At 38.2% G+C, this 18,343-nt stretch overlaps 1 protein-coding gene across 1 annotated transcript; it reads left to right on the top strand.

The window, feature by feature from the left end:
• The first annotated feature begins 4,052 nt into the window (after positions 1-4,052).
• Positions 4,053-18,126, top strand: LOC103075263 (sodium-dependent phosphate transport protein 4). The gene is given in 14 exon segments (XM_082931516.1): positions 4,053-4,137; positions 7,924-8,135; positions 8,339-8,456; positions 8,459-8,568; positions 8,647-8,734; positions 11,460-11,546; positions 14,433-14,435; positions 15,647-15,762; positions 15,886-15,936; positions 15,939-16,049; positions 16,328-16,454; positions 16,546-16,696; positions 16,987-17,077; positions 17,992-18,126. Coding segments are annotated over 14 exon segments (1,485 nt in total).
• The last annotated feature ends 217 nt before the right edge of the window (positions 18,127-18,343 follow it).

The following is an 18,343-nucleotide window of genomic DNA, read 5'->3' as shown; positions in this document are numbered from 1 at the left end:
CTCTGACTCAGGCAACCAGCAGCGTTTTCTGGACCAATAATGGAAAATAAGGTAGCTGTTAAAAAATATGTGTGCTTGTGTGTGTGTGTATACACACACATATACAAAACATACATAATATATAAATATATGTATGTAATTTCTTTTGTATAGTCCTATGCCTTGGAGGCTAGTGGAAGTGGAATTGTATTACCCTTGCAGCCTCACTGCCGGGGCATCCAGCCAGAAAACTTTCTTGAGGTCACCAACCTTCCCTGGAATTCAGATGTTCCCTTGGCAGCCACTTGCTCTCAGAACTTTCCCTTATGTGGATCCCTGTTTGTTGCCTATACTCAACCACCTGTTTAGCTGTGTGAGTGAATGCTTGTAAAATCTCCTGGGAGAATGATCTCTGTGTATTGAATATATGGTCACATCTGCTGGGACTGGGCACTCAGGTTTCCGAGACAAGGCATACCTGGTTGTCTAGAACAGAGATAATAGAAAACTGGAAGTAATCTGACTTTCAGAATGTTCCAGTCCAAACAGTCCCACAGCAGGGGGATGGTAAAGTCTCACAGCCACAGAGTTACATTGACTGACATCATAACAGAACATGGAAGTGAGAATAAATATCACTCATGGGGAAAAGGTGTTAATAAAAACAACATATTCCTGTTCAGCATTGCCAGGTTGTGCAAGACAATGCAGGTGGCCACATCTTTGTCTTTAGTAAAGTATCTCCCAAGCAATCTTTGCAATTAAAATCAGGGCAATTTCCCTAGGTACAAAAGGCCTATTTTTTTCAATTGAAGTATACTTGATTTACAATGTTGTGTTAGTTTCACGTTTAAAAGGCCTATTTTTGAAATGTTCTGGCCACACCAGGGAATTATAATGCCCAGTGCCAAGATTTGAAGAGACCCCTCTCCAAAGAAGATATATTGATAGCAAATAAACACATGGAAAGATGCTCAACCTCATTAGAGAAATGCAAATTAAAACCATGATGAGATATTACTACGCATCCTTTAGAATGTCTGAAAGTAAAAAGACTGACCACATCAAATTGTGGAGTATGCAGAGGGTCTGGAACTCTCTCATACACTGTTAGAGTGTAAAATGGTACAACCACTTTGGAAAACAATTCATCATTTTCTCAAAAAGTTAAACATATACTTACCTCATGGTATTTATCCACTCATAGGTACCACTCGTAAGTATTTATCTAAGAGAAATTAAAGCACATGTCTAAACAAAGACCTGTACATGAATGTTCATAGCATCTTTATTTGTAATGGCCATGAACAGCAAACAATGCAATTTTTATCAAAAGATGAATGGATAAACAAATTGTGGTATAACTGTGCAATGAAATATTACTCAGCAATAAAAAGGAATGAAGTATTAATGTACACAACATAGATGAATTTCAAAATAATTCTGCTGAGTGAAATAAGCCAGGAAAAAAGTGAGGACATACTATATGATTCCATTTCTATCAAATTGCTAGAAAATGCAAGCTAATCTCTTGTTTCCAGGGGTAGAAGAGCAGGATGAATGGGCAGGAGCTGGGAAATGCTGCCGGGTCGGATTACAAAACGACAGGATGAAACTTACAGGGGGTAATGTATAAGTTACTATTTTGATTGCATCGATTGTCTCATGGGGATACATCCTTCAAAACTTATGGAATTGTACACTTAAAATAAGCACAGTTCATTGTCAGTTATACCTCAATGAAGCTGTTTAAGAAAAACAATGAATAAATATAGAGAGGAGACATCCAAAGGCCACACTCTGAACTTGACCTGCACCCAAGTAGGATAATTATAACATGAAAAGAAAATAGAATTACATGGAAATGGAATCGTTTTAAAACCATGATTCCATAATAACTCTCTAAAAAGAAGGTATTAATGTAAGAAATGCTCATATACTAGTTATAACACAAAGAAGGATAGCATTATTAGGGATATTTTAAAAGTAAAATTTCAATATGTAGAGGGGAATAGACAGAAGTGTGCCCCATTTTTTAAAGTACATATGTCTTCCTACAAAGTTCGTTTATACAAAGAATGGTTGGATTTGGGTCCTGGAAGTAGGGCAAGCAGTTGAGGGAACATGGGGTCAGGAATAGGAAAGACCAATCAACCCTGGTAACCCCACACTCTCACAAAGTGAGAAAGAGAAGCAACATTGCTGGCCGTGTGCCACCAGAGAGGGTCTAACTTTATATCCTAAGGGGGCAGCCTATGGCACGGGCAGTAATGAAACTTTTACTGCACTAATGAAACTTTTAATTTTTATAAATGCTAAGAAGCCATGCCTTAGTTTGCAACACTGGTTTTAGACCGGGTCTAGTTAAGTGCCAGTGTTTAAATGTTTAAGAGGATATTATTTATTGAACCAACAACTTTGATTTATTAGTGGCATAAATAGTTACATGTTTTGAAACTTTTCCTTTAAGAGGTTTAACATTTAATAAATTGAGCACTAAACATAGCACAAATATTGTAATTCTACACACAGTACAATACAAGAATCCCCTTGGGTATTAAAGATCTTAATATTGTATGTAGGAAAGATGTTTTACTTCTCTTATAAGCAGAAAGGTCAAGATCTCTGTGTTAGTTTTTTCTATAACACTGTAGACATATCATCAACTTGTGGCCAAAAATGATCAGGATTAGAATTGTATCATCTTATATATATACACAATGGCATATTATTCAGCTATGAGAAAAAAGGATATCCTGCCTTTTGCAACAGCATGGATGGATACTGAGCACATTATGCTGAATCAGATAAGCCAGACAGAGAGAGACAAATACAGCATGATATCACTTACACGTGGAATCTTTAAAATCAAACATGTAAAAAAGCCACAGAGAGTAAAACAGTGGTTACCAGGGGATGGAGGGTAGGGAGTAACATTGATGGTGTTTAAGGGTACAAATCTGTACCAAGTACTAAAATAGCCATAGAGACTTAATGTACAGTTTATTGAACATAGGCAATAATATTGTACTAAGTATATAATGTGATAAATATCATCACAACGGCAACCATTTTACAATATAGAAATGTATCAAAGTAACACGAGATGTACACCTTAAATTTACACGTTACATGTCAAATTTATCCAATTAAAACTTGTATTGGGCTTCCCTGGTGGCGCAGTGGTTGAGAGTCCGCCTGCCGATGCAGGGGACACGGGTTCGTGCCCCTGTCCGGGAGGATCCAACGTGCCGCGGAGAGGCTGGGCCCGTGAGCCATGACCGCTGAGCCTGCGCGTCCGGAGCCTGTGCTCCGCAACGGGAGAGGCCACAACAGTGAGAGGCCCGCGTACCGCAAAAAAAATAAATAAATAAAAAAATAAAAACTTGTATCATCTCATTATACAAATTTGGTCTCCAATTATTGATGACACATGTTAGCGACACTCACAGTGGGTCAAATGGGGAAGCAGTGTGGGAGTCACCAGGGGTACCAGAAGCCAGGTTCTCAGGTGCAGTAGAAGATGCCGGAAGGACACAGCTCCGAGGTGACCCACATCTGTAGTAGCTCCAACAATGATGGCAATAAATCACATAGCAACCACTTGCTGAGCGCCAGGCACGTGCAGTCTATTGAATCCTTACAGATCCTTGATGAAGGTGCTGCTGCGGCGCTGTTGCTGTCATTGTTCTTATTAACAGCAGATGGGAAACTGAAACACACAAATTTGTTCCTGGTAGCACTCAGCACATTAGGTAAATCACAAGCCTGGATTTGAACTTAGAACTGCCTAGCTCCAAATCCAGCGCTCTTAAATTGGCACACAGTGAGTACTCCAGATCCTAAATAATAAACAGTTCCACGCCTTAGGCACAGTACACCTGTTGTATTGAGCCAGGAGTAGGTAATGATCCTCCTTATACCCCATCCAGATGGAACGGCCCAGATTCTGTTTGCCTGTTGCCCACTTTTTAAATGTTTCAAAGAAGTCTCATTTCTCGTGGCTGACCCCTTGGATAACATATCACCCTGTAGGTGAAAAACAATCATCAGGATCAGGAGAGAAGAATGCAATGGCCACCATGACAGAATTGAGTCCCACGGCAGGGAAGTACTCCTAAGATGTACAAGGGGATGAGAAGCTCAGTCCTGGGAAAGGTAAACTCAACCTTGACTATGTGGTTTTAGGATTTTATGGTGGATTTTTACAATATCGTAATACAAAGAGATGAATTCATGTCTTTTAAGGTGTTTAATTGTTTTTAAAAATCAAGTACTATTAATGTGCATTTCTAAAAAAGTATTTTATTTTTGATGATTACCTCCTAATCTTAGGCCATATGCACTTGCATTCTTGATATATGCTACCAAATCGTCTACACATAGTATTGTGTTTTCTGCTTGTTATTGCATGTAATATTGTAAGCATAATTGTATTGCTTAATTAAGTAAAGTATAAAAAATTATTTACAGAAACCTCAAAAAGTTAAAATATGAAAAAAGATGTTACTAAGCTTAATGTAACCACTGTAATTTGTTTTTATTGCCTTCCTTTACATGTATATTTTATATAGTTCTGTGCTGTATATATTATGTTGCATGTTTTGGACCACACATACTTTTCAATTTGCTTTATAATACAATCATTATTCTTAAAGGATACATATTATTATTCCAGTATATCCAATAGATAAAGTATTATTTACCTGAAAAATCCCTGTGGTTGGATATTTAAGTTGTGGAGTTTTGGGGGGTTTTGCTTACCTATCATACAGATAGATTAATTGATAGATATAGTTATATAGATATAACATATTGTATATGTTATATATAACATATCTATCTATCTATCTCATGATATCCTGTAACATAACACTTGTCTACAGTTGGAATTATTACTTCCTCAGGATTTTTTCCTAAGAAAAATAAAAACTTTAAGCAATGGTTATAAATACTTCATTTCCATTGGCCACTATAGAGACCTTAGTTTTTAATCTGAAAAAAAAGTGTGGCCACATAGAGAATTTTGAGCAGAAAATGGCGTGATCAAATTTATGGTATGACTAGAGCACTCCAAATGCTGTAATGAGAGTAGACTGGAAGCAGGAAGTCAAGTTGAAGGCTATTGCAAAAATCTAGGCAAGAGATGTTGGTAGCTAGAACCACATGGAAGAGGCTTTAAACAAAAAGAGAGCAGCGGGGCTTCCCTGGTGGCGCAGTGGTTGAGAGTCCGCCTGCCGATGCAGGGGACACTGGTTCGTTGGCCGCTGAGCCTTCGCGTCCGGAGCCTGTGCTCCGCAACGGAAGAGACCACAGCAAAAAAGATAGCAGTGGCCCTGGTGAGAAGTGGTTGAATTTTACATACATTTTGAATGTAAAGAAAGCAGTATGTTCTAGATAGACTGGATGTAGGCTGTGAAAGAAAGAAATCAAGGATAAATTGCAAAGTGTTTGGAAGGATGGAATTTCTATCACCTGAGTTGGGAAGGAATTTGGGTGGAGCAAGATTGGGAGGGGGGACTTAGGAGTTTAGTTTTGGATCTATCAAGTTTGATTTGTTGATTAGTTGATCAATTGATTTTTAGTCTATCACCTGAGTTGGGAAGGAATTTGGGTGGAGCAAGATTGGGAGGGGGGACTTAGGAGTTTAGTTTTGGATCTATTAAGTTTGATTTGTTGATTAGTTGATCAATTGATTTTTAGTAGAGCAAAATATGATACATCTTAAATCAATGACAACTTCAATTTGACAAAAGGCAGTATTATTGTATTATATATTGAGCTTTTAAATTTTAAGACATGAGATGTTGTACCAACATTATTTTTCATATATTTTAACTAGACACGGGAAACAAATAACTTTTAAGAACACACATAGTAGCCTGTAGGGAACGCTTAATATGCAGCAAGCACCAGACTAAGCCTTTTAAATACAGCCTCTAGTGGATCTTTCAGCAATCTCATGAGGCAGGTGTTCACCCCACCCATCTGTGAGCCATTAGTCTCCTGGTTTGCTGATACTTGCTTTCTGTAGCCTTTGGCCTCTAGGATCCCAAAGCAAACTGGGGAGATCAGAGGCCAAAGAACTGATAAATTATTAGTTGATTTGACTGACATAGGAAGTCATCACCTAGCTCCAAAAAGGAAAGGAAAACCTTTACAAAGATATTATTTTTTAGCTCCTCACTCTAATTACAGTACACTTAGCAGTTTCTTCCAAATTCTTCCTTCTCCGCTACATTCACTGCAAAGATTTGTGTTCTACTGAAGGAGAAGAGAGTATGGTCTTGAGGGAAAGGCTCTTTTGTAAACCTCAAGGCACCTCTTTTCTTGAAGCTTTGAAGACTTCTTGATGATGCATGGTGCTGTTCTCCTCTCCTACACCATACAGCCATACAAACCCCATAGATGAGTGCACTTGGATTGTGGCAAAGGTATTCTCATGGAATCATCTGGGACAAATTAAAAGCCACTGTACACATGCAGTGCAGTGGTTAAGAGCATAGACACTTGAGCTATACTATTAGCTGACCTCTCTGCACCTGTAAAATTGGAATAGTAGTAGTAGCTGCTTCATAGGATTATTGTGAGGATTAAATGAGTTAATTCTCAGTCATCATGTTACATAACCTATCAGAAACATCTGACACACCTACTGACTCCCTCCTCCCTATAGCCCTTTTCCCCTTGGCTTCCAGGACACCACATTTTCCTGGTTTTCTTCCTACCCCACTGACCATTCCTTTTCAGTTTCCACTGACAGTTTCTTCCCATTTATCCAACCTCTAAGCATTGGAGAGCCCTAGAGTCAGTCCTTGATTTTCTTCCCTATTTATTCTCATTTCCTAAATACCATAGCTTCAAGTATCTTCTTGAAGGTTATTAACTCCCAATGTTTTGCCTCAGCCTCTACCTCTATTCTAAACTCTAGAGTTTTATATGCAACAACATTCTCAACATCCTGGGTGCTAAAAAAGGCATCTTTGTCTTAACTGTCCAATAATAAGCTGTTTATCACCCCACTGCCCCCAAACCTGCTTTTTCTACAGAGCTCTCTTCCTCATTGAACAGCAACTCCATTCTTCCAGCTGTTTAGAAGCAGAACTTCTCTAATGCCGTTCCCTCACCCATCTGTAAAATTGAAACCAAGATTCAGTTATTCCCCTACTGCAGTCTACCTGGGATCTTATCACATCTTAGTTCCACTACTGCTACCACCCTAATTCACGGTTCTTCACTTCTTTTCTGGATTGTTGCAATAGTTTCTTCCTGGCAATAGCCATCTTTCCTGGAAGTACAAAAACAGATTATTTTAATTTTGTGCTCATTGCTTTTTCTGTTATTTTTTCACTTTCACTATATTTTTTCATAGTTTGTCAGTGTCAATTTTTCTCTAATGAGAAAATCTTTCTAGAGGTTTAACTTCAAAATTTAAATGAAAGTTTGCCTTCATTGACTGAGACATATGAGAAGAATAATAAATCTATACCAATGAACAACTCCTTCAATGTTTAAAATTTACATTATATATGTATATAATATAGTACATATAATATAAATTATATAATTTAAATATGTATACTATACATATTTCATTTATATGTATATATTTACTTTTAATATATATATTCTATATATCCATATCTATATATATATTTAAATATGAGTAATTTCATCAACCATAGAATACAGTAACCTAGGAATGGGACAGACAAAATTGCAGGAAGAACAGAACACCCCAGAGCAAGGCAGGGTCTATAAAGCTGTGGTATAAAACACCCTTTGACTCAACTCAGTCATTTTCTGCTTTTGTAATCTTTCTTTCCCAAAGCCAATAGAAGTGCCATTTAAATGGTCAGGTGATACCTTTCTGTATTATAACTTGTGAAAAATAAATGATGATTCAATAAAGAGAGCACTAATATAATATCATAATATTTCCAGCTCCAAGCTTATGTTCCACTCGCTATGGAATAGCCTTCATCACACATCTCTGCAACTTCATAATAATGGCCCAAAATATTATCGTGAACATCACCATGGTAACCATGGCCAACAGCACAAACCATCAGTCCCAGTTTAACAGCTCCACTGAGGGGCTGCCTGTTGACTCATTTGATGACCCAAATAATTCCCCAAAAAGTCTTCCTGCAGGGGTAAGCAATGCAAGATTTAAGTTGTGTTCTTGTTTTTGCTATTTGTTTGTTTGGATATTTATTTTTTCTAGAGTTTATATGTTAAGAAGTTTTAATTGAGGAAATAGTGATTTGAAAGCAAGTGGAAGATCTAAAGAGGCTTCTTAAGTTATGCAACAGCCTTCCTGTAAATGGCTTGCCAAAGCATTCTCTGTTTCTTTAAGGCCCCGGTGTATGATTGGAGCCCTCAAATCCAGGGCATCATCTTTAGTTCTATCAACTATGGCGTGATCCTGACACTGGCTCCCAGTGGATACCTGGCTGGAAGAGTAGGAACAAAGCGGTGGTTGGTGCTCTGTTTGGATCCTCGTTTCTTGTTCTCTTCACCCCTCTGGCAGCTGACCTTGGACTAGGTTTCCTCATTGCAACTCGAATACTTCAGGGTGTGAGCCTGGTACCCAGATATTTTATAATGCGCTGGATATGAATTTCTCTATGGGACCACATATCAAGAACTCTATTTTTATTTCAGGGGTTAGGATATGGGGGTCAGTTTGCACTCTGGGAAAGATGGAGTCCTCCAAATGAATGAAGCCGGCTCTGCAGCATTGCTTTCTCAGGTAAAAACATATAGCGGAAATGAGTCCACTACAATCCAACATTCTTTCACTGAGTTCTTTGACATTTTTTATTGCAAGGTTCTTTGTCTTCTGCTCAATGTCAATCAAGTATTTATAAGCTAGGGGGATGGGTCCTTTGTGACATGACTTTTATTTTCCCCAAGTTGTCATTTGTGATTTGACTCTGCTTATAATGCCTTTTGCCATTTTTTAAAAATACATTTTTATGTAGTCAAATTGACCATTCTTTTCTTTTACAGTTTCTGGGTTTGAGTCATAGTTAGAAATGTTACAAAAGTCCAACCTGGCTTTTAATGAATATGTATGGTTTCATTTTTTATATTTAAATTTTTGAAATATTGGAGTTTATACTAGTGTTCAGTGTGAGGCATGAATCCAACTTAATTTTCTTTGGAATTGCTCTCAGTTGTCCTGAGAACTGCTTTCTGATAATGATCTGTCTGGACAGTGTACGTGGAATGAATATTCTGGAGGAAGAAAGCTTCAGGTACATTGAGTCAAAGTGAAAAATGCAAAGAGTAGGGCTAACAAACTGGAAATTGCCAAAGTCTGGGTGCTGGGTAAGGAGAGAAGGGTAGGAGAGCCAGGGATTCTTCAAGTCCAGAAAACGAGTCACGTGCACACACATACACACCCTGCCTGACCTTATGCCTCTCGAGAGCCCTTCACAACCCTAGAGGATTAGTCTTTGTCATCAGAGCTCATATCCACTGATAGGGGAATGGAGGCTCCAGTTTGGACTAAGGAAACTCACTTTGGTTATCACAGCTGACTAAGGGATATCCTCAAATATAAATAAGGATTGGCTGGGCTTCCCTGGTGGCACAATGGTTGAGAGTCCGCCTGCCGATGTAGCGTACACAGGTTCGTTCCCCGGTCCGGGAAGATCCCACATTCCGCGGAGCGGCTGGGCCCGTGAGCCATGGCTGTTGAGCCTGCGCGTCCGGAGCCTGTGCTCCACAACGGGAGAAGCCACAACAGTGAGAGGCCCGCGTACCGCAAAAAAAAAAAAAAAAAAAAAAAAAGGATTGGTTTTCCCAAATCTTCAAACATTTGAAGGAAATCAAGAGCATGAAAGAGAGAAACCAAACTCAAAAACTGCAAGAACTAACCCAGATGAAAAAGAAATTAATAAAGGAATTGAAAGAAGATTTTAAATAATTAACAACTAACATCAGAGAGATCCACGGCAATATGTGTAGATGATATTCATTTTAAAAGAACATTCTGCTATAAAAAACAGTTGTTGCTGAGACTTCCCTGGTGGCACAGTGGTTAAGAATCCACCTGCCAATGCAGGGGACACGGGTCCAAGCCCTGGTCTGATTTTTTTTTTTAACTGTGAGATCAGGAAAGCCCTTTTAAGCAAAGGAGTAAATCTAGAGGTCATTACAGAGGAAACTTACAGATCTGACTGCATGAAAACTCACAACTGCTAGATTACAAAAGACATCATAAACAAAGTTTAAATCAGGAGAATAGAATTGCAGCCAGCATGACAGACAGAGGGTTATTATTCACAACACATAAAGATTCTATAAATTGAGACAAAGTTAAACAAGTGAAAGAAACAAAAAAAGATTATGAACAGTTCATAAAAGAAATAAAAATGAAAAAAATGTTCAACTTCACTATAAAAAGAAAAACTTATATACTGTTTTGCATTCATATTTGGAAAACTAGGAGCTTTGAGGATGTACAATGTTGTCAAGAGATGAGGAAAACAATCTTTGTTGGCAGTTTAATTTAGTATGGACTTTTAGCAGGGTACTTCAGCAGTTCTGTCAAAAAATGCACAGTCTTTGGTTTAGCAAGCCTACTTCTGATATTTTACTGTACAGAAATAAATTATGTATAATTTCAGAAGTGATAATTAAGTTTATGTTCATAAATAACAACTAGGTAGAATCTACAGTGACATGGGAACATTTACAAGACCAATTGTTAAATAAAAAATAAATGTTACAGGACAATAGGTACATTATGGCCCTGCTTATTTAAAATTAACTCACACACACACACACACACACACACACACACACACACACACACACATATATATATATATAAGTTGACAAGTTGATGTTAATGTTCATATGGAAAATTTAAAAAAACATAATAGTCTAGTTTTTAAGAAGTTGTAAAAGGGATATGTGCCTCACTATATATGAGAATACTTGGTAAAGCCATGGAAATTAAAACAGTGCTATTAGCACATTAATAGACAAATATATCTAACTTTCTGTCTATATATTACATAAATGCATTTACCAAGAGTTGCATGTATGTATAGATGTACATTATATATGTGTGCAGAGAGGTAAATGTATGCAATTATACATCATATAATAAATTGTAGCTATTGGTTAACATTCGAGTGGGGATGGATTGGGGGGCATGTGAGGGGAACCTTGGTTCTTTGCAGTAATTTACTTTTACAATAGCATATGTTATACGAATTGTGTAATTAAAAATTAAAATAGCATAAAAGGAAGCATGGTTGTCATCTACAATGTTACTAGGGAACTGCCAGAAAAAATGGGTCCTCAGGAGAACATATGAACTCAATCACAAGTTTGAAGTCCATACATTCTACTAAGCTTATCTCTTTATGGTGATACTGCTCTGTAACATGTCATCTGTCATTCTGTAGGCATCTATCAGGTGGCAGTCCAGAGCCCCACAGCTTATTCTCTCTTTGCAGGAATGATGCTGGGAAGCTGCATTGCCATCCTCCTGGGTGGCATCATCAGTCAAGCCCTTGGGTGGCCTTTTGTCTTCTATATCTTTGGTAAGCTGCTGTCTCCCCACTCTAGGTTTTCATATTCAGGGAGATTCTTCTGAGTATCTATCTGTGTGTACTTTTCTGGAGGAAATGAATCGAGACAGAAGGATCCTAGTAAAAGTAAATGTCTTAATATAATAGTAGGGAAGAATTAACTTATACCATCAAAGGATTTGGAAGTCCTCATGCCTATGATGCTGTTAACCTGCCATGATGCATTATTAACACAAAGTGATTGGGCAAAATCTGCTACCCTAGCAGGCAGTAGGGGACAGACTTGCAGAGTGGTGGTTTGTGAGAGACAGAAGTATCAGAGTTGAGGAGATGGAGGTAAGAGCCCTGAGAAAGTAAGGCAGGTAGAACTCACAGGAAAGAGGGCCTAACAGGAGACAACTGCACACAGAGAAAACCCTGGCTATCTGCAGAGTCCCCCTTGATACTCACCAGAGCACTGATTAGAATACCTGTGTGGAGACATCATTTGAGGCTGGTGGGGGGCGGGGTGTGTGTGTGCCGGAAATCATTGGAAAAATTTAAAGAATAGTGTCCAGTACTTATAGAGAATCAGGGATAGTGCCTGTTTCCACAAGATAGAATGAAAAACTGTGTAATTCTTGGACCATTGGGCAGAATCCTAATAAATGTCTTTCCTCAATAGGGAGAAATAATTAGCTCTAGAGGACACACTATTGTGGATCCCTCTAACAAATGATGATGACCAGACCCAAAGGGTCAGTGTTTCCATGTAATTTAACTGTACCCCAAACAGAGCTCAAAAATATTTATAGGAATAAAAAAATATTCAGCACCCAACAAGATATAATTCGTAATGTCTGGCTCAAAGCATAGGTTACCAGGTATGGACAAAGGCAGGAAAACACAATCCATAATAGGGAGAATAATCAATCAATCAAAACCAACCCAGAACTGACACAAATGTTAGAACTAGCACACAAGGTTAGTTACTATAACTATAATTTTATTTGTTCAAAATTTAAGTAGAGATGTGCAAAATATATTTTTAAGGACCCTAAATCAAACTTCTAGAGATAAAAACTACAATATAAGGATTGAATTAATGACAGATGATACAACAGAAGAAAAGATTAATGAAGTTAAAAGTAACAATAGAAACCATCCAGAATGACCTACACAGAGAAAAAGGTAATAATAAAATGAGAACGTAAGTAAGGTGTGTAGTACCCAAAGGAGAGGAGTGGGATGGGGGAACAGAAAGAAACCTTTGAAGAAATGATGGCTGAAAGTTTTCCAAGTTTGTTGGAAACTATAAACTCACAGATCCAAAAAAGTCAATGAATCTCAAGCACAGGAAATATGAAGAAACCTGTACCAAGTTATACTATAATAAAGTGGCTCAAAACCAGTGATAAAGATGAAATCTTAAAAGCAGCCAAAGTTTAAAAGTAGAGAGAAGAACAAAGGTATGATGACTGCAGCTTTCCCATCAGAAGCAATTAAAGCAAGAAGGCAGTAGAACAACATCTTTCAAATAATTCAAGAAAAAAGAAAAAAATCTGTTAACATAGAATTCTAGAGACAAAAAAAACTTTTCAAAAACAAAGGCAGGGGCTTCCCTGGTGGCGCAGTGCTTGAGAGTCCGCCTGCCGATGCAGGAGACGCGGGTTCGTGCCCCGTTTCGGGAAGATCCCACATGCCGCGGAGCGGCTGGGCCCGTGAGCCATGGCCACTGAGCCTGCGCGTCCGGAGCCTGTGCTCCGCAAATGGGAGAGGCCACAACAGTGAGAGGCCCGCATAACGCAAGGAAAAATAAAAAAATAAAAAAAATAAAAAAAAAAAAAAACAAACAAAGGCAAAATAAGGGCATTTTTAGGCATAACAAAAGTTGAAAGAATCAGAAATTTAAATTAAAGAGAACAGTACCATTTTCAAAAGCATCAAAAAATATGTAACAGTGCTAAATCTGCCAAAAGATGTGAAACATGCACTGAAAACTAAATTATCATGAAAATAAAAAGATCCTCGAACAGCCAATTTTGGAAATTAATGACAAAGTTGTAAGACTAACACAGCCTGATGTCAAGGTATATTATAAAATTACAGTCATCAAGACATTGTGGTATTGGCATAGAGACAAACAGATCACTGAAACAGAATACAGTCATAAATAGGCTTACACATTAATGATAAACTGATTTTTGACAAAGATGCAAAAGCAATTCAATGGAGAAAGGATAGTCTTTAACAGATGGTGCTCAAAAAAAAAAAAAAAGAATTTTGATCCATATCTTGCACTCTATACAAAAACCCAAAATGAATGTTGGATGTAATTGTAAGATCTGAAATTATCATTCTTTTAAAAGAAAACATATGAGAAAATCTTTGCTTTTATTTAGGCAAAGATTTCTTAGCTATGACACCAAAGGCTTGATCCATAAAATAACAAGTTGATAGATTGGATTTCATCAAAATTAAAAACTTTTGGTCTTCAAAAGGCATTATTAGGGGCTTCCCTGGTGGCGCAGTGGTTGAGAGTCCGCCTGCCGATGCAGGGGATACGGGTTCGTGCCCCGGTCTGGGAGGATCCCGCGTGCCGTGGAGCGGCTGGGCCCGTGAGCCATGGCCGTTAAGCCTGCTCGTCCGGAGCCTGTGCTCCGCAACGGGAGAGGCCACAACAGTGAGAGGCCCACATACGGCAAAAAAAAAAAAAAAAAAAAAGGCATTATTAGAATAATAAAGAGACAAGTTGAGATGGAGAGAAAATACTTGTAAAAAACATGTACAATAAGGACTTTTATCCAGAGTGTGTAAATAATTCTCAAAACTCAATAACAAAACAAAAACCCAATTTAAAAATGGGCAAAGACACCTCACTAAAGAGGATAGGGAGAGGGAAAATAAGCATGTGAAAAGGTGGTCAACTCAACATCCTTAGTCATTAGGGAAATGCAAATAAAAACAATGAGCTACCTCTGCACACCTATTAGAATTGGCTAATTGTGATATAATAAGAAATATATAGATATGGTTTCTGCCACCAGTTCCTGACACAGAGCTCCTAAAACTCTTGTAATTTCATGGTGAGTGGTAGGGATGACAGGAGCATCTAAGCAGAGTTCCTAAATCCCTTGGAATTTCTTGAGTTATAGGAACATCTTTTGTCTAATGAGGTGACTCTTGGTATCCTCCTGGATAGCTTCAGGCTAGAGGCCACCAGAAAGACCAAGTGGTGATTAGCAGTTTGGAACTTTTAGCCCCACCCTCCATCCTCCCAGGAGGAGAGGGTGCATCAGATTGTGTTAATAATCGATTATGCCGACATGATACAGCCTCCATAAAAATCCCTAAACCATGGGGTTCTAAGAGCCTCCAGGTTGATGAACACATCCACGTGCTGGGCCGGTAGCATATCCCCAACTCCACAGGGTCAGAAACTCCTGCACTCAGGACCGTTCCAGACTTCACCCTATGTATCTCTTCATCTGGGTGTTCATCGGTATCCTTTATCATATTTTTTATAATAAACCAGTAAACCTAAATGAATATTTCCCTGACTTTTGTGAGCTGTTCCAGCAAATTATCAGACTAAGAGGGAGTTGTGGGAACCTGAATTTGTAGTAAAGTTGAACAGAAGTGTGGGTAATTTGAGGACTCACTACTTGCAATTAGTATCTGAAGTAGGGGGCAGCCTGTGTGACTGAGCCCTTACTCTGTAGGGTCTGTGCTAATGCCAGATAGTGTCAGAACTGAGCTAAACTGTAGGATGCCAGGTGGGTGTCTGTAGAGAATTAGAGAATTTCTTAGTGTGAAAACCCCACACATTTGGTGTCAGAAGGGTTGTGAGCAGAGAAATAGTTTTCCTTTATTAGTATTAAAAAGGTTGAGATGTCAAGTTTAGTGCCATTCCTAGGGTCTGTGATTTTTGTGCACACAAATAATCAAGAAATATAAAGGAATGGGTTCTAGAAAGCTGTGATATTCATGTGAATATTTTGAGAAATGGGAAGAAGATATTAAGAGCAAGAGCTTTGCCCAGGAACCACACCAGAAAATATCCCAATGTAAAAGAAATTCACACAGTTTACCAATTCACAGAAGTTTACCAATTTTACCTCTGCTGGCACGAGGTGTTGGCTGTGTCTCCTGCCTTCTCTGGTTTATTTTGATTTATGATGACCCCATCACTCACCCATAGATAAACATCACAGAAAAAGAATACATCATATCCTCCTTGGCCTAACAGGTACACATAAGAACTCTGACCTTCTCCAGAGATCTTGTATCAGCATCTGGATTTATCAGGGTGACTAAGAACGTGTGAGCATGTCTCAGAACTTACTATTCTAATCAGTAAATTTGTTTTCAGGTCAGCTCTTCTAAGCAGCCTCTTCCCATCAAAGCTATGGTCAGATCTCTACCCCTCTCCGGTCCTTGTGTTTTTGCTGTTTCAGCCATCAATGGTTAATTAACATAATGGTTGTATACACACCAACTTACATCAGCTCTGTGTTCAATGTTGATATCAGAGATGTGAGTATATTTCCCTCCACCCGTTTCTCCTGTTTGCATGACTCTCGAATTACTCTGCTTTCACAAATCATCTCATCTAGAAAAATTTATCTTTTATTACCAAGAGATAATGTAACAGTCATGTGAGTAGCTTTTCTGAGGGCATGATGGAAGAGGCTACTGATTTTCTTAGGAAAGTATGATTTCAGAGTTGTTGGTATGATTATTAGTGCTTTATAAATACAAGGTGTGATCTCACAGCCTTTATTATGATGGTTTACTCAAGATTTTCCCCTCAGAGTGGCTTCCTGTCTGCCCTTCCTTTTATTTTTGCCTGGGTCGTTGGCATCCTGGGAGGTTACCTGGCAGATTTCCTTCTGACCAAGAATTTTAGGCTTGTTACAGTGAGGAAAATTGCCACAGTTCTAGTTAAGAATAGGACCAAAAGCTCTGATAATTCATAAGGCATACAACAGCCAAAGATGTATCTTGGTTAATTCGTCTGTTCCTCGTTCCATAGGAAGTCTCCCTTCTTCAGCATCCCTTGTGGTTCTGCCATACATTGCCTCCAGCTATATCACAGCAGCGAGCCTTCTGATGCTCTCCTGTGGACTAAACTTGTTTAGTCAGCCAGGGATCTATATCAATGCCTTAGATATTGCTCCAAGGTAGGGCTATAATTTCCACTCTCATTTTCATATTTCCTGAAAAAGATTTAGCCTGCAGCCTTCCGGGAGCCCCAAACCTTGTGAAATTATAAATCATGGGCAAGGACCACTGATAGCCTGGGGCCATTTTTTCAAGTATGTGGGAGAAGAGTGTTGTTGATTTGTCTCAGTACCTTGTGAATATACACAGAGAGAGTCCTTTTTGACATAATTACTATATGATGGATTCATATGCTAAGCAGGGCTGAAGTGTCTATGGATCTAGCCTGGAACATTCCTGTCACCCACAGGCATTCCAGCTTTCTCATGGAAGCCTCGAGGGGGTTTGCACAGATATCTGCTATCCTGGCACCCACTGTCAGTGGATTTCTTCTCAGTCAGGCAAAGTTTTCTTGTTGAGGATTCTTAAAACAATCTGCTGAATCCATTCATAAAGGTAATAGCATAAAAAAATGTTTTCACATTTTGCATAATAAAATTAAATTGTGGGTAACTTTGTCATGAAGATCAACTTGGCAAAGAAAAATATAAAAGAATTTCCTTCATGACCTCAATCTTTACTTATTCTGAAACCAAAGCACTCACTAGTGAGCCACTGCTAATATCCAGTCTTTGAAATCACACAGCCATATAGATGTCCTGTGAGAAGATGATGAATCCATGCATATACGCAACTTGCCATGTCTTCTGCAACACTTTGAAATTTTCATTTGCATAACCACGCAAAAGCAAAGAGATAATAAAATCAAATTTGTTTAAGTGCCTGATACATGCAGGTATTATTACAGGTATTTCATATGCAGTAATCTCATTTAATTATTGATTCTCCCACCAATTATGAAAATGAAACATTATCATCCTCATTTCCTGATGATTAAAATCTGATAGAATATGTCTTTCCACTAAGAGGGTGTAGAATTGGAATTCTCCTAACTTAGACCTGTCTAGCTCCAAAGCCCACAATCTTCTTCTTGCAAGATTCTTCTTGCACTGCAAGAAGAAATATTATTAGCATATATATAGTCATGATTCGCACAAAAGAGAAAATGTATGGCACTTTGATAAATAGGGACAAATACAATTCTGGAGGTTAATTGCAACGGTCCTTAAGTCCATTTTATGAAGAACATTCTGAATCCATTTTGAAATTCTTTCCATCAAACTATTAAGCTGTGTTCAGGAAATGAATTTCTACACAAAAACCCACTGGTGAACATTGTCTTCTAAACTATTAATGAGTTTCGTAGAAAAAGGGATGAAAGGGTTAATATTTACTTGAAGTTTTGTCTCCTCAGGACCCTGAATTTGGGTGGAGGAATGTCTTCTCCTTGTCATTTGCCATTGACACATTAGGACTGATCCTCTGCCTTATATTTGGAAAAGCAGATGTCCAAGACTGGGCTAAAGAGAGGAAACTCACTCATTTATGAAGGTAAAGAAAAATGATTTCATCTATGGTTATAACCAGAGAAGCACTATTTAATTTTTTTAATTTTTATTTTATATTGGAGAATAGTTGATTCACAATTTTTTTAATTTTTATTTTATGTTGGAGTATTAAATTTTTAATTCTATGTCATTTTTCCTTCTTAGTTACCCCACCTTGGATGGAAAATCATTAGGCACCTTATTTCATAAACGAGAAGC

The sequence above is a fragment of the Lipotes vexillifer genome, unplaced genomic scaffold (genome assembly GCF_000442215.2).
Source record: "Lipotes vexillifer unplaced genomic scaffold, Lipotes_vexillifer_v1.1 scaffold56, whole genome shotgun sequence".
Taxonomy (NCBI): Eukaryota; Metazoa; Chordata; class Mammalia; order Artiodactyla; family Lipotidae; genus Lipotes; species Lipotes vexillifer.
Note: the sequence above shows the minus strand (reverse complement) of the source record. Positions and strands in the feature narration are given on the sequence as shown.